Source organism: Lissotriton vulgaris, chromosome 5, assembly GCF_964263255.1.
Source record: "Lissotriton vulgaris chromosome 5, aLisVul1.2, whole genome shotgun sequence".
Lineage (NCBI taxonomy): Eukaryota > Metazoa > Chordata > Amphibia > Caudata > Salamandridae > Lissotriton > Lissotriton vulgaris.
The window spans coordinates 1718891305-1718909076 of record NC_141693.1 but is presented as its reverse complement, the minus strand read 5'-3'; the positions used below and the strand labels follow the sequence as shown (position 1 = coordinate 1718909076).

Genomic DNA, 17772 nt, shown 5'->3' with positions numbered 1-17772 from the left:
AAAGTCCTGTGGGAGGAAGAAAACATGCACCTATTGATCTGTGTGTATGAGTACGCTATTAATCTCATATATAGACACCTTCCCCAGCAAGAGACGATTCTAGCAGGTCGCCCATAGCAGCCTGCCCTCTGATACAAATATCAAACCAGGCTTATGAACAGAATGGGATTTGCATGATGCATGCAGACACGTGAGAGTCAACGCAACGTTACAGGCATGTAATTGAGTTCATTTGTGACTGTTTCTTTGTTGTTTTCTTCCTCCCACAGGTCTTTTTCTTTTGGTCTCGCCTAGTTTGGCTAGAGCCCACACCAGTTGCAGATTTTTGCTTATCTGGCACCAAGAATTTAGGATTGGATACACCTTTTAGGGGGTGTAGACCGTCCATTTTCTTGCACTTTGGCCCTGAAGAAAACCTGGTAAATCCCACACATAGGTTGAAACATGTAGACCATCCACACAGATACTCTTGGTCATAATTACCCACTAAGTATCTTCACACCCTTTTAATATTGTCCAGTTGCTTACAAATAAAAAAAAATTCTATTAAGTTAAACCAGGACAATTTTTAACATTTTTTCTGCACTTATCACTCACAACAACCAGCTCCGCTGTAGTTCAGGTGTCGCAGCACACCCTGATGGCACTCGGTCATCAGGGTGGACCCCAATGATGAAGCATGTCACCCCCAGGCTGGTGAGTGAGGGGTTTTTACAAAAGGAGAAATTTTCCTTTTTTCAAACATATATGCCATTCAGAATCTATGATTCTCAACGGTGACACTCCTTCTTTTGTTACTCATATACCTTACTCAGGGGAACAGGAGTACTCTCCGATCACACTTTGTGAAATCAATCCCTTACTCTCCCTTTTTGTTACTACAGATATGCTGAGACCCCACTGAAACTTTACACAGAATGGGTTTACGATTTCATAGAATTCAGTGGGAAAATCTATGTTCTTCTCAGCAAGGTGCTATTACAATTGCTCGATCCACTAGCTCATGCACATCTGGGCATTCAGCATTCCATCCATCATTGGTTGCTGCAGCACTTTATGCCCTAAGTGGGATGGGTATGTCCCTTGCTTGCTGTGCACTAGATTCAAGCTAGCCTGGCTGATGAGGGGTATTACCCCGAAACTGGTCCCAGGATGCTTGCTTCCGGTCCAGGGAGAACCTGGCATGGTAGTTTGGACTGGACAGTTCCCATGAGGGACAGGGTCAAGACTGATTCGCATATGGTTCTAACTCAGGTGGCGTAGTGAGCAAAAGAACAATGGATTGAACCCAGATGTCTTGACTTGGGGAGAATATTTGATTCATTCAGCATTCCGTCCATCATTCGTTGCCGGAGCATGGAGGTATAAGCATGACAGAGACCTCTTACCTCCAGAAGTCCTCATCTCTGTTGAGACAGGGCACAAACAGGAGGATGCTGGGAATGTCAGCCCTATTATGGTGCCCAGCTGAGGGAATGTGGGGCTTGCATTGCAGCAATCAATCCTCTTTATTCTCTACCTCAAGAGGCAGTAGCAACTCCTTGATAAGGGCTCCGGGGCGCAGCCCCCTTCCTCCAGGGAGGCCTCAAATTCTGCTCCTTGCTTCTCCCAGTCCTGACACCGCACAGTATTTCATTTTGCAGAGTTCATGAAAAACAAGCTTGTGTTTTCATAAACACTTTCATGAACACTGCCAGTGGCAGGTCAGCCCTCTTGGCCAGGAGGAGGAGAGGCAGAGGGCTGAGACATGATCCAGCCACAGAGTGCTGTCAAAACACAACACTCTGTAGGTGAATGTCTGGACTGTGCATGTCTGAGGGACATACTTCAACTACGATCTCCTTACACAGGCACAGATCTTTTCAGAGATACTGTGCATGCCTCAGGAAGTACAGTATATCTGCTAAAATGTGGGTGTCAGAGCACACATCAATGCATCCCTGAGGCCAATGAGAAGCCACACGGAGCCGCAGCGGCAGGATGCCCAGCTCTGTCCCAGCTTCTTATAGGGATGTGCTTCCAGCCCTATCAAGAAGCTGAAAGAGGGATTGATGTGGGTCTATTCCTTTTCAAGGCTGCCCTTTCTGCCCTGGCTGGTCACTCTTTGGGAATCATGGCTTGCTAGTTCCACTGTCCAGCGCTACATTCCTGCTCTGTTGGATAGGAAGCAAGGTCAGTAAGAAAAGGCTTCTCTGTTCATGCATGTATGTGTTTGTGAGTGTGTTTGTGAGTGATTGGAAGTGAATAGAATTGAGCGAAATTGAGTTTGTGAAGGTGCAAATGAGAGTGAAAGTGGGTGAGAATCAGTGTTTGGGTGGTTCTAAATAAGTGAATGTGATTACGAAGGAGTGACTGAGTGCGTTAGAAGGAGTAAATGATTGGAGATTGTGAGAGGGAGAGGAAGGGAGTCAAGGGTGTAACTATCAATGGTGCAGCAGGTGCAGTTGCACAAGGGCCCAGAGTTAGTGGGTGTCTACAAGTCTGTTTTCAGGTGAGAATGAGAACCAGTGAGTAACAGTGAGCAGGAATGAGCACGACAGAGAATGAGTAAGTGAGAGAATGTGAGATAGAAGTGAGAGGAAGAGAGTGGATGTGAAAGCCAGTGAGTATGAGTGAGGCAGATTTTGAAAAACAGAGGGTGAACTCCTGGCAGGTATTACATCCCACCCCTTTCGAAGGGCACAAGCTGCCACTGTCGGGAGGTGGGATTCACCCCCAGTGTAACTACCGGGAGGACGAAGACGAGGTATGAGAATGTAATTATTTTCTTCCATCTAGAGTCTTGGAATATGAAGGGAAACAGGCTCCTAGGGCCACTAAGAGTTCCTTCTGAGTTCTAACCAGTGCAGTATTTGATCTCTAGTGCATAAAATGCATCAGGATACTTTGGCCGGTTCCCGGTGTTTGGGAAAGCATGTGCAGGCAAGAGGCCAGTTCACAACTGGTTCCGCTGGTGAATCCCAAGTCCTAATTAGCCTGCAGATGGCGCCTCTTGGTGGCTGCATGGCTGAGATGGGACACACTGTGGGTGGTGAACATGTGGGCACCACGAAACCAATGAGGGCAGCTACGGGCTGGTTCGGGCGGAGGTTCAGCGAGGAGAACGACTCCGGGTCCCATCGGGTCCATGAGTCTCTGCATCAAGCGCAACCCTTCAAATGGAGGGTACATGGGCTTCAGCGCCTCGTGAAATGCAAAGCAATTCATCGCCTCAGCATGGGTAGTAAGTACTATATGCACTTCAGTTCGATGCTGTGTGAGTCATATATTGTTGCACCTTTTGGGAAGATTTAAAAATCGCCTCCAGCAAGGCACATCGGGCCAGGCTTCCGTGGCTGACAGAAATGCTTAGGCCCAGGGCTAAGAAATGTGTCTGCGGAGGACCTTGCATGAACAGAGGGCACTGGGTGTGTGAGAGAGCGAGGCTGAGAAGCTGAAGGGCCACAGAGCCACTGGGCGAATACCTGACCAAAGCCTAGCTGTGTTTGTCTCTAGACTGGCTAGGTCTGACTAGAACTAGCCGCTCTACTCACTGATGATGCCATGTAAGTCCAAGCGCGTATCTGAGAGGGGCGAGGTGGTCTGTGGGTGTGGGGGCGCGCATCTGTGCGGGTTTACGTTTCTTGTTTCAGTGTCAGCGGGTCATTGTGGGCGGTTATGAGAGGGAGAGACAGGCTGTGTCTGTGTAGGCAGCTTCTCTTTGGGGTTTACCCCTGATGTAGTCTTAGAATGCATACTAATGCCCCGAGTCTGTGTATATGCGCTATGCAGAGTGCCTAAACTTACACTCTGTTCTGCTCTCTTACATACAGTTATGCTATATACTGTGGTAGGTGGTGCTGTGTTTAAATTGCTGTTGTGTTATTAGTCATCAGACTAGGCATAGCTTATGCTGTGCTGTATTCTGTTCTAAGGTATGCCATATGCTATCCTTATACATTCTTTGATATGTATTGTCTTATAAGATACCCCTTCGTGCTGTACTTCTTGAGTTTTTAAGCACCGGAAATAACTGACGTGGTTGTTATAGAATGCAATGGTATTCAGGGTAACAACATCGGAAAGGCTAAAGGCCGAGCTGGCCTTGAGGACATGTAAACAAATGATGGACGGAATGCTGAATAAATCATACATTCACCCCGAGTCAAGAGATCTGGGTTAAATCTATTGTTCTTTTGCTCACCGTGCCACCCCAGTTTAGACCCAGCCATAAGCAAATCAGTCTTGACTCCTGGGGGACCTCAACTTCCATCTGGAGAACACAACGACCGCAACACCAGCACCCTGCTCGACAACCTCGCCAACCTGGGACTCAAGCAACTGGTGTCCACCCCCACCCACCTCGCCGGACACACACTCGACGCAGTCTTCTCTTCCAGCACAGACATCGACTTCAGCCACGCCACAGAGCTTCAATGGACGGACCACAGCTGCGTCCACTTCACCTTCAAGAGAACGACGACCCACCAACACCAGCAACAGGCCGCCCGCAGAAGCTGGAACAAGATCACAGCAGACCAGCTCGCCACCTCCCTGAGCCAGCACCCTCCTGCCAGCTCAGCGAACCCCAGCCAGGCCGCCGACAACCTCACGAAGTGGATCAGCAACTGCGCGGACGAACTCGCCCCACTGAGGACCCCGCCTCGCAGACCCGGCAGCAAGAAGGCCCCGTGGTTCACCGACGAACTCAAGAGCTCCAAGAAGAACTGCCGAGCCCTCGAGAAAGTCTGGAGAAGGGAACCGACACCGGACAACAGGACCTCCTTCAAACTTGCCACCCGGAAACACCACCAGCTGATCCGCGCCGCCAAGAAAACAGCATTCAAGGACCGGTTGGACAACAACGCACACAACTGCAAGGAACTCTTCAACATCGTGAAAGAGCTTTCCAACCCCAGCGCAGGAAACAACGACATCACCCCATCGCAAGACCTCTGCAACTCCCTCGCTTCATACTTCCACAACAAGATCGCGGACATACACAGCAGCTTCAACAACCAACCAACGCACACCATGACCGAACAACCACCCCCCACCACCACCCTCCACGCCTGGACCCCGATCAGCACCGAAGACACCATCCGCACGATGAACTCCATCCACTCCGGATCACCGACCGACCCCTGCCCTCACCACGTCTTCAACAAGGCCAACGCTGTCATCGCACCCCACCTGCGAGACATCATCAACACATCCTTCGACACCACCATCTTCCCTGAGAGCTGGAAACACGCCGAACTCAGCGCTCTACTCAAGAAACCAACAGCGGACCCCACCGACCTCAAGAATTACCGCCCCATCTCGCTCCTCCCGTTTCCAGCCAAAGTCATCGAGAAGACCGTCAACAAGCAGATGGCCGCCTTCCTCGAGACGAACGGATCCCTCGACCCCTCACAGTCCGGATTCCGAGCCAACCACAGCACCGAGACCGCCCTCATCGCCGCCACCGATGACATCCGAGCCCTGATGGACAATGGAGAAACAGCGGCCCTCATCCTCCTAGACCTCTCCGCGGTATTCGACACGGTCTGCCACCGCACCCTAGTACGGCGCCTCAGCAACATCGGAATCCGGGACAAGGCGCTGGAATGGATCATCTCCTTCCTCGACGGAAGAACACAGAGAGTCCGCCTACCACCGTACAAGTCAGAGGCCTCCGAAGTCATCTGCGGCATCCCCCAAGGATCATCTCTGAGCCCCACCCTCTTCAACGTCTACATGAGCCCCCTCGCGGCCATCGTACGCAAACACAACCTCAGCATAATCTCCTACGCCGACGACACCCAGCTGATCCTCTCCCTGACCAACGACCCAGCCGCCGCCAGAGCCAACCTGCACGAAGGGATGAAAGAGGTAGCCGAGTGGATGACGACCAGCCGCCTGAAACTGAACTCGGACAAGACGGAGGTCCTCATCCTGGGCTCCTCACCCTCCGCCTGGGACGACTCCTGGTGGCCTCCCGCCCTGGGCACCGCACCCAAACCGACAGACCATGCACGCAACCTGGGCTTCATCCTGGACTCCTCCCTCTCCATGACCAGGCAAGTCAACAACGTCTCCTCGGCGTGCTTCAACATCCTACGCATGCTACGGAAGATCTTCTGGTGGATCCCCACCGAGACCAGGAAGACCGTCACCCAGGCCCTCGTCACCAGCCGACTGGACTACGGCAACGCCCTCTACGCCGGAACCACCGCCAAACTCCAGAAGAGACTCCAGCGGATCCAGAACGCCTCAGCCAGACTCATCCTCGACATCCCACGAACCAGCCACATCTCCGGACATCTGAGAGACCTTCACTGGCTCCCCGTCAACAAAAGAATCACCTTCCGCCTCCTCACCCACGCACACAAAGCCCTACACGACCAAGGCCCGAGCTACCTCAACAGCCGAGTCAACTTCTACGCTCCCAAACGCCACCTCCGATCAGCCAACCACGCCCTCGCCGCTGTCCCCCGCATCCGAAGAGCGACTACAGGAGGAAGGTCCTTCTCCTACTTGGCCGCCAAGACCTGGAACTCCCTCCCTCCCGACCTGCGCCTGACCCAAGACCACCTCTCCTTCAGGAAGAAGTTGAAGACCTGGCTGTTCGAGCAGTAGCGGCACCCCCCCCCCCCCCCCCCCCCAGCGCCTTGAGACCCTACGGGTATGTAGCGCGCTTTATAAGTGTCACTGATTGATTGATTGATTGATTGATTGATTGATTGATTGATTGACCCTGCTCCTCATGGGAACAGTCCAGACCAGGTCCTCCCTGGACCGGAAACAAGCATCCTGGGACCGGTTTCTAAGTATGTGGCGATGCACACTCGTGGCACGTAGATGACAACAGTCGTCAGCAGCAAGTCTGAATCATCTTACCAGCTTGTCATGTGTTCGACTGTCTATACTAATTATATCGCAGTGTATGCTATTTATACAATCAGCATACTACACAGCTTCGGAGCACGTGATAATATGATTATCACAAAAGATTCATGTATGGTGGCACAGCCGGTGGTGGGTTCAACTTGAGTGGGGGATGTGGAAAGGATCTAATGACCCCTGAACATCCTAATAACCATCAGAGGGAGGGAAGCCCTTTCCAGCTACAACAATAGATTCTGTGTGAACTGCAAACTGATTTGCTGTTGAATGCGCCAACCAGCCAGTTCTGGTGACATAAGCAGGCTCCCTGGGACTCTCTGTTCTGGGGTACCAGTGATCTGTGCAGGAGGGCGGCACGCAGGAGGCGTTCGCAGTTCCCATGACTCCTAGGGGCTGAATCATGGCAGCGCCTGCCGTGTGCTCAGCTTTTTATGGGAAGAAGGTGACCTCATCGAGCGGGTCTCCTCCTTGTTCTGCTCCACCAGCCAGGGCTGCGAGGCGGCGGCGGTGACGTCACGGCAGAGGGCGGGCCGCTCCGCTCCCTGCCTGAGATCCAGGAACAGCATCAGCAGCATCAGGACCGGGGCCAGCTTCAGCACCAGGACCAGCTCCCGGCCTCCGCATCCTCGCGTCGGCTCCCAGCGCTGCCCGGCTTCGAGGCACTAGCAGCGCCATCTCCCCCGAGAGGCGGAGCCCCAGCGCTTCGAGGCTCTGGGCGCTGCCCAGAGGAGCCCGACGGCGGTGCTGGAACCGGCCAGGAGGGAGCTCTGGTTCCTGGGTCTCCCCGCCAGACTCTCCGTGCTCTGGATGGAATCGAGCTGTATCCAGTCCGCCATGGCTCTGGGACTCTCGTCCAAGAAGGCATCGTCCAGGAACATCGGCGTGGAGAGGAAGAACCTGCTCACAGTGTGCAGGTCAGGCCCGGGGTCTCATCACACCGCGCACCGGGGCGGGGGCGGCATGGATGGCCGCGGGGGTAGAGGGAAGCATGGAAGGAAAGAGACGGAAGGTGGCTGGGCGAAGGCAATAGGAATGGGTGGCCGGATCCACCCTCCAGGCTAAATCTTATTAGTAGATTAGATGCACACATACATTATACGGTAGACATTAGAATCATCTATTTGCCCTGAGAGCCCACAACTCAAGAGCCCTTTATGGACGGATCTCACATCAGAATTACAGACGGGAATCTCTTGCTGGGGGGTAATAGATTCAACAAGCAACGCCCATTATGTTGCTATAGGAATTTCAACCAATCGCTTCGAAACTGCCACCCCCAAAAAAAGCAGCTCTTCAAATGTTTAATGTCCATCCATCCATTCGCCCGCCTGTCTATGCATTTATGCGCCTACATATCGTCATAAAATAGAATGCGACAATATTTGGTTCTTTAACATAACAAATATGATTGTGTGTAAAGGTTGTTGGACTCGTCTCCAAAGTACACGTATGTGCCTCTTTGATATGGCTGCATCTGTGTGAGTGCGGCTTGCACTTCCAAAATGCGAAAGTCAACCGAGAGGCGTGAAAAGGAAACATTGTGAAGATGCGTTGGAGTGGGAGGGGGGCGAGGGGGTGGCGGACGCGGGGTAGACGTATGCTTATATGATGGGGGCGGTGGGAGTCGTGCTTCAATTTATCTGGGCATCTTCTGTGTCCTTTTTAAATCCAGTTCGCACAATCATAGTACTGAACCCAAGAAACCGGCTGGTGAAATTGCCTTCGAGTTCCGAGGGAAAGAGGTTCCTCCCATGTTTTTCCATTTTCCAACCAACCAGGGACGTAGAAGCATGTAGCAGATTCTGCTGCCGCCTCCGGGGCTACGCTTCACTAACCTGGACACAGGCAGGAAGTGATGTCAGAGCAGAACAGGCCTCGGCAGGACGTGCTCGTTTCCATGGCAACAACCTTTCTATGACAAGGAAGGGCACCGGGTCGTCTCCCAGGATTTGGGTTGGAGGCCACCATCCCTATTTGAGGCTCCAAATACTGTCAGTTTAACAGCTAGAAAACAAAGAGAGAGAGGCGAGCCCCCCAAACCGCCTCCCCGGAATTACCACCAGTGATAAATAGATAATGACTGTGGGAAAAGTAGACTGGGAAATACCACGGCATGGCTCGAGAAAGAAGAGCCTCTAAAATACCACTGACTAGCTCCAGAAAGAGGCTCTAATACTAAGTGCTATTGACATCTCCTCGAATCCAGATCCCGACCCCGATATGCTATTAGAAGCGTTCTCCAGATCCGAACGCAGGCAGGGTTTTTTTCTGTCCCGAACAAATGTTTATAGAAATTAAAACGCAATGTATGTCAGTGTTAAAAACGCACTTGTATTAAGCCTAGTTTTGACCTTTGCATACACAAATTAAAAAGTCTCCAGAAAAAAGCCTATTCTATACATTTACATGTTAAAGGATCAAGCTACAGGTGAATGGAACTGGGGTTAGATATTATGTTTAATGTGAGTGATATTAGTATAACTAGCGGTATGAGAAAATACAAGGAGAAGCCATGCGCGTAAAAGGCATGTTTTAGTCATAACAAACTTTTGGCTTGTATGACGCCATATGATAAATATCTCTTTAGTCGCTCTTTCAACGGTAGGGCACTTGTCGTCTTGTTAGCTTGCCTAGGTTGAAATATCACAGTGCATTTGCTTCCTTTACCCAGCACAGATGCCCACATTTGCCGACCCACTGTCAGAACCCCTTCAGGGGGCATGCAGGGCCTACTTGGCCCATCCGTGGTGACTGAGGGCTTTTACGCCTGATGTTCCAGTGCCACCTACTATGGATCCTGAGCAACTGGGCCATGGACCTCTTCTGCACTTGACTGTCAGTGGTAGCTGTGGTCGAGCAGGCCTAGACCCTCTTGGGGGGAGTGCGGATACATGTCAGTGAACACGACTCACAAAGCACACAGTAATGACAATAAATCAATGACCAGTCAATTACTTATTTTTATATGAAAAATAATGTTTTTAATTCTAACTCTACACATTCAATGTAGTAATATGACATTCATAAACAATAACACAATCCCTTTGAGGTCGGAGAGCTCTAGTGTTTCTCTTACATGTCCATGTCCCACCTGCTCCTCGTTACAATTTATGGGATTTTCCCTATCCACTGTTGGCCACCTCCAGAGAATTACTCAAGTAGTAGGCCTTACTCAAGCGTTCACTCCGATTCTTAGGAAGTAGTCAAAAGTGTCTGTGGTGCCCTGTAGGCCCATATCAAGTCTTACTTGCTTCCGCAGCAAGGAAATGTTCAGCATCTCAGCGGGTGCCCCAACCATGGCACTCACATTGTTCCAGTCCTGCCTGATTAAGTCGGGTTGCACGCGGGAGGCGCAGCAGGACAATGCAGGCCTGCAGTGCCGGTCCTAGGCCTTCTGAGGCCCCGGGCAAAAGGGAAGATGTGAGGCCCCTCCAAGTGACATCACAGAAAGTGACTTCGCAGGACTTTTGATCTTAGTTATTTGGCATCAGTGAAGCAAACTAATGTGTATATCAGTAACATGGACAAAAAGTAGAGGGAATGGAAAACAGGTGAGCAAATATCCATGAGTGTAACACTTGCCGTCTCCTTGAATGATTAGTTGGACATGCCCCCAAATTCCAAAGGAACCAGAGGGTCAAGAAAACAGCAGTATGCATTTCACATCACTGAGGAACGCTTGTTTGAAAGAGTCTTAAAAGGCAATATGACTATGGGAGAAGTGATTTGGTATTTTGTGCGAGAGACGGCCAGAGTGGTGCTCTCATCTTGCCTTCTGTCGCTCCACCTAGGTGGATGAGGGTGATAGTAGGAGGAAGAATGATTGATCTCATCACACTCTGAGGTAAATTAAAAGCTAAGCTTTTACTATACAGAGCTGTTCCTTCCTCTTCCTGCCTCCCAATTCTACATATGCTTACACAAAGGAGGAAAGGCCCGGTGCCCCATAAGTCCACAGCCCGTCAGAGCTGCTCGATGCATGCTGGGGATTTACACATTGTTCTCAGCATTGATCTTTTGACATTTTAACTTGAGTATAATAATATATATTATGATTGAACTGAAGCAGGTCTCTTACCTCAACGTAGACTCAACAACGACAGACTCAACGAGGAGGACTAGGCCGGGGCCCCGCGACGACGTCCGACTCTTGCCTGCAGGCCTACCCACGCAGCCCGCCGCCCGATCCGAGTAGTGACTGACTGCCAGGTCACGTATGGCGTGTGTGCATGCTGAGTGCGTCACACTGAGCGGGGGCTGGCCATAAAATCATGTCCAGGGCCGTCATTGGTAGCGCTTTCACGCGCTACCAGATTGACGGCCCTGGGACCCACTGTCACCTGCATGAGGATTCAAGGCCGGCGTCACGTCACCACCAGGGCACGCACGCACCACCACCACCAAGCTAGATGATGGGGGGTGCATGCAGATCACGGTCAGGTTTGGGTGCGCAGAGAGTGTTGTTCCCTCCTTCCCTGCTTTAGTTAGTTACTGCTGCCTGCAGCCCGGCCCCTGCGCGAGTGCTGTGCTCACAGCGCAGCGCTTTTCCAAATTACCCCCATCATTTATTTATTCCAGCAACTGCGGGGCCGGCGGCGGGGCCCCCCTGAGCGCGAGGCCCTGGGCAGCTGCCCATACCGCCCATGGCTAGGACCGGCCCTGCAGGCCTGGGATCTCCAAGAGCTTGCGCAGCCAGTTCCAGCTGTGATCAGAGGTGCTTCAGCGCTTCCCCCTCCAAGGTTAGTTTAGCGCTCCCCACCAGGAGGAGGGAGTTCATCCTGGCGCTCCTGATTTGGTCCCAGTGGCGTTGAAGTACTCACAGCTTCCTCCTCTCACCATTGGGCGATTCGGGGGCAATTTCCGTGATGCTTGATTTTGACCCACAGGTCGCAGTTCAGTTCACAGGCAGCAGCCCAAACTCTGAAAGTTAATTATTGCCGGCAACCCCTCCTGGCATACAGGGTTGCGTCAGTACCTCAGACAAGGTGTCAGCCCTTCCTGCACCCCCGTTCACACTATGGTGGCCCTTCCTGGCAAACGGGGTCGCCTCTAGGCTCGGCAATGGTCTTAGTACTTGTTCGCAGTGTTCACTTCCATGGCAGACCCTCCTAGCATGCGTGGTTGCTACAATGAAGCATTACAGGCTTCACGCTGCCAACATGCCAGTCTACTCACAGCTATCTTCGAAGCAGCCCTCTCCTGACATACGGGTGTCGATGACGTCTTTCTGCACATCGGCAATGACCTGTTCGATGCAGCAGCCATCTCCTCACACCTCGCAAGATAGTCTTCTGGACAATACTCCCCACTGGACCTCAGTCCCTCCAACTCTATCCTCTTCCTCACAGGGCATACTGGTTTTGGCACAAAGGCAGGTGTTTTTGCTCCAGAACAAGTGATCTTGGTTTCCCTGGGAAATGTCCCCTCACTCAAAAGGTAGACTAGCAGGCCTTGGCCCCCAGTACTGGTCACAGGCAGAAGTCTTACAGAGCTTCCCCTTCTGATAGTTCGTCTGGCTGATTGGAAGAAGATAATTCTTGGGGTCTCAACTTCCCCTTCTCATAGTCCATTTCCAGGCACCAAATGTGATTTAGGGTCTGGGTCTTTGAAGATTCATGTTCGGGTTCTACTTCTTTTGAAGTGAATCCTTCCCTTCTCTCCCTTCCTCTTGAAAGGATGTATGTCACGAGAGAGACTCCGAAGCTGATAGTCCCACAACACAGGCCATGGTAGTGACTGGCACAGTGATTTGTGCATCAAAAGATTAATCCCTGGCAAACAGCCCTACTCTATGATTCCCTTTTCAGCCACATCTACTTCCTGACATGTGTCTAGGCCCCTTCCTTGTGATCTCTCACTGGATCAAAGAGCACCCGTTGAAGTGTACGGGGAATCTCTCTCTCCCTTCTCCAGTGTGTCCCACCCTGCTCACAGGAATGCAGCAGTACACACATCTGTCTGTGGGAGATTTCTCTACTCCTCATGCCTTCGCCAGGCATGGGCTTCACAAATGAAACCGAGGGTGGTCTATGGAATTTACCATTACAGGCACACTTGCACTCAGTGCATATACACAACACTATCACACTGTCCAGTACTTTTACCTTCATGTATTGTGCCCTTAACAACACACATACATTCAGCACACACATGCACTGTTCAGGAACGTAGCATGTCTGTATTGTGCCATGACATGCCACTTGGAAACACACACACTGCCAGCACACATATTCACCATACGCGTGCTGCACAACAGTTCACCCTTTATGTAGTCCACTTTGTGCATGCACAATTCCATCCAGCACATGCTTTCACAACACACGCACTGCTCATCACTACATCCAGGGCCGGCGCTAGGCATGGGCAGCATGGTCGGCTGCCCAGGGCCCCGAGCTCAGCCCATTGACAGGGGGCCTCGCAAAAGTGTTTCCCCACCAGCCTCTCGCCTGTGGTGAGCACTGCGTGGCCCAGGGAAGGACTGCCTCTCCACTGGGCTTCGCAGGCATGTGTAGGAATAGGGGGAAGAGGCCCCCTCCCCTGTGCCTCGCAGCACTGGGCAATGGCTGTTCACCCCCAGGGAGGGGGCCCCTTTTCCCCAGGGCCGTGCAGCCCACATGTAGCGCGTGGCTCGTCTGCATTTGCAGGTTTGACCTGTAATTGGGAACAGGGTCAGATTAGAAGGCAAACAGCCATTCAATGACCGATGGGCCGGTGCTGAAAGGTGTGACATGTGGGCTGGTTGTTAAAGGGCCTCAGCTTCATTCCTGCCTCCCAGGCCATCACACTTCTGGCTATGGTGTGCGGGGCGAAGGTATTAAGTGTGGCAATATGCCGTAATTGGCCAGTTGTTTGCTCTATTTGTTCTGTCATTCTTCCCTCAGCCCCCCATTGGTGCCCCCCCAAAGAAGTGTCTTGCCCAAGACCGCTCCCCTGCCAGGCAATGGTAGGTGGGGCAGGTGGAAGCATGCAGGGGCATCACTGAGGCAGCAGGTTTTTGGTTATGGGTAATTGACTCCTTAGTCTCCACAGTAGCAGCAGTAGCTGTGTCCTTTTTCTTGACCCCCCTCCCCTGCAAGGTCATCACCTTGAGGATATGGAGGGCTGGGGAAGGAGTGAACTGCGATAAGGGGTGTGGGTATATTTACATGGGCCTCGCAGTGAGATAACCTTTGTTAGGTTTTATTAAAATAGTAATAATAGGGGCATTTATATAGCGCTGGGTTATTACGCGCACCGGCGTGTCCCTGCGCTTCGACCGCTGCGAAACCCTTCCTGGCTTCCCTGAGAGATGGTCCCTTAATGGGTATCTCCAGGGTGAGACCAGGCATCCCCGGCGGTCTGATGGGGCCGTTAGTGAAGATGAGGCAAGCTAGTGCCCAGAGTTGCCGAGTGTGATCGCTGATCAGAGTGGGCACCGAGGCGAGAGAATTATCGAGTCCGCTGACCCTGGTCCAGAAACCTGCCGCGTCGGGAATCGAACCCTGGTCCCGGGCCGTCCTCTGCTCTCGGGTCTGCCGCCTCTAACCAGTGAGCCACACTACTTCACTAAACTAGCGAGGATGTGACGTTGTGTCCTAAGCTGCCTACATTGGCAGTCGGAGACCAGGTTCCAGTCCCAGCATCAGCTCAACATCCTGTCATTCTGGGCAAATCACTTAATCTCACCAAAGACTAAAGTAAAAATACATTTGATCTTGTGCAGTGTAACTGTTGCCCATGTAAATTACCCCAATGTCCTAGCACCGAGTTCACCTTATGTAAACTATAAAAATCACGGACCAATTAAAAAAAAAAGCCATTTTTTTGACTCATTCCCAGCTATTTTAATGCACACTAACTGCCTGATCTTCTCACACTGCAACGACAAGGAGTTTAATCCCCAAGCCATAGTTTCCACTTGCCTTGATTTTGCTTTGTGCTCAATGTGTCGATGTATGCGTATGGTACTGTATGTAGATTTGCATATACACCTGGCACATAGCACTCCATGCATTATCCTCACTAGCCTTTGCTATTCTCCAACTATGCATTTTAACAAAAATAAAACGTGAACAAAAAGTCAGAATGCTTATTCTTTACTTTGCATGTTTGTTGCCTCTGAGTAAACATTCCTATGTCACTGGTTCCTTCTCCCTTGCACCGCCCAGCCATGATCCAGTACTTCTGTGCAGCTCACGGAAGGCCTACCCTCCCCTAGGCCTCACAGTCATTGTCCAATGCTGAGAGGCAGCACAGATTCATGAATTCCATGCTTAGGGCAAGAGGCAACATCTGAAGGGCATAGCTATCAATAGTATAGAAAGTGCAATGGGACCATGGTCTTGTGGGGTTGTGTGTTCAATGCACCCAAATTATGGCTGTATTTTACTGCTCAGTCAGTGACCAGAGGGTAGTGGGGAGTCACAATTTGCCTTGCTTGCACGACGGCTGGCCTGCTTCCCTACACCTTGCAGCCATGACCCTGTTCTGAGATGTCCAAATGTCATTCTCTCCCTTGGGCCTTATGTTTTTTACTATATGTGATGTGTTTTACACTTAACATAATTCTGGCGAGTAAAGAGCCTACACACGAAAAAGATTGTCCTACGTCTCTAAGCGTGTGCGTGTGGGATACTGGTGAGAGAGAGGATTTATGTTAAAACAAATTACGAAGTATTAATGTCATCCTAAGGTAGCATAATAATGGCACATAAAGATAAGGGAGCCTTATGAAATGTGCAATTATACCCATAGTGAGTGAGGTTTTCTCTTGTGTCATTTTATATTTTGAATGATCCGGCCCCTCATTACCTTACAGGATCTCCCCCCTTTATGAGGCAGAACTGGAAATTGTATCATGTGACAAATGTAATCCATTTAATACAGTTTTAAAATATATGGACTTATTTAATTTGTATATTTACTTTTTTGCCCATGTTACTGATGTTCATGTTAGGTCTCTTCAGGAATGCCAAATAAAATCAATAGTCCTGCAGTGTAACTTTCTGTTATGCCACTCCTTGTGATGTTACCAAGGGCAGCCCCTCCACTAGGGCGGAGTAGCGTCACCCCACTGCTTTCTCGCAGAGCGAGAAGCAGAAACATAAAATGCTAAAACTACCATTTCATGTTTCTGCTACTCACACTGCGAGAAAGCAGAAGTGTTTGGTTGGGGGCGGGCGGGTCTGCTTTAGGGCCAGGGAGGAGTGCCTTGCCACCTGCTAAGGGCCCTGACTGTTTGGTCATGCACACTCTGGCCTTTCTCCATGTAGGCACCAATGCACCATACATGGAGAAAATGGCCTCCCCATAGGCGCCTGTCTGGTCGGTGTCCCAACCAATCACAATGCTGCCATTGCAGTGTTGTGATTGGCTTATGGGAGGGAGGCTGCCTGCTTCCTGTTCCTGCCAGAGGCAGGAAATAAAGAGAGCAGGTCAGGAGCAGAGATGACGCGAGACCTGGGAAGGTAAGTTTATTTTATTTTTAAATTACCCCCCCGCGCGCGAACCCCTGTGAGACCTCCCACCCACGAGTGATGCTAGCCGCAACTGGATTTTACATGCAAATTAGAGGGGCCTCACATCTTCCCTTTCGCCCGGGGCCCCAGAAGTTGTAGGACCGGCCCTGACTACATCTCTCATGTAATGTATCCCTCAAAGGTATACATACACCCAGTACACACGTTCACTATGCATGCACTGCACAGCACTGCCCTATTCCTGTAACGTACTCTTCCCAGGCACGCATACATCCAGCACAGATCCCCACGCCTGTGCAGCATTTTACATCTAACTGATGCAGGCCAAAGTTGAGTTTATCACACAGCAGCAGAACTTTAAAATGGTGAGTGAGCTTGTAGGCCTCGCTCCAATGATACACGTTAACCCCTTAACCACGGCGGCAATTCCGCCGTGGTGCGGGCGTTCTAAAGGGTGGGCGGGGCTGCGTCGGCCAACGGTCGTTCGCAGCACCAGGGAGGGAGTGCTCCAGTCGGCCGACGGGAGCACTGAAGGGGTTAAAAAAGACAAGTTCACTCCTACTGATCACTAAACGGTATGCTGCCGCCACCGCGCTATTGCTGCTTAACTCTTGGCGAATGCAGTAGCCATAAAGCACAATGAGGGTAGCGCTTTGGGTGCCCCTCCCAGTCCATCAAGACCCCAATTCTTGAGACAGACCTATGTCATGGCACACACGCATGATCCGTATTTGCCTATCACAACAAAAACCAGCATTAGAGATTCAGACAAAAGTACAGTTGGGCATTCAGGACAGGGGTACTCGTCCATTACCATGCAGATGTCTTTTCCTTCCCAACACCCAACTATGCAAAACTCCTCTAATTCTTCACCTTTCATCCAAGTTATAAGTTAAAACTCATTTGAGTATCAGAAAAGGGATGGCAAAATTCTATGTGGTGACTGTCCGCACATTTCTAGAGAGTCTGGGGTCTGCTTTTTATTAGATTCTCTGGTTCATTGTGTATCTGCAAAGGTAGCTTGTTAGTCTGTAAAAACATTGAGATAGAGCTTGTGTAAGTCATACTTTTAGGTTGAGCTGCTGTCTGGTTGCAAAAGACTAATTTATAGTGTATCAGATTTTACCGTGGGTTTAAACCCCGCCAATAGCTTACCATTGGTTTGTTTCATTATCATTCTTATTTGCTTGCTTCTTATAGGATGGCTCGAATTATCCTTCTTGTCTTTGTCCCTCGCCAGGAGCATAGCCTATTTAGTTGTCTCCATCCACTGCTCAGTTACGGGAAACTACTATTTTCTTTTTTGGCTTTAGTAATCCAACTCTACGAAAGTGGATGATTTTTCCAGCTGTCTCCTTCGTGTGCTACTCCCACTCTCTTCTGCACCGTGCTGCTCTCGTCTGTTTGCTATCCCCCAGCAATGCTCTCTCTTTTTTCTTGTGTGTTT

The 17772-nt window shown here is 50.8% G+C and overlaps 1 protein-coding gene across 1 annotated transcript in view; it reads left to right on the top strand.

The window, feature by feature from the left end:
* The first annotated feature begins 7454 nt into the window (after positions 1 to 7454).
* The window catches only part of RUNDC3A (RUN domain containing 3A), a 120070-nt gene continuing 109752 nt past the window's right edge, over positions 7455 to 17772 (top strand). Inside the window, exon 1 of the mRNA XM_086923915.1 lies at positions 7455 to 7781. Within this exon, the coding sequence (XP_086780041.1) occupies positions 7675 to 7781 (107 nt within the window). The 5' untranslated portion in view covers positions 7455 to 7674. The remainder of the gene's footprint in view (positions 7782 to 17772) is intronic.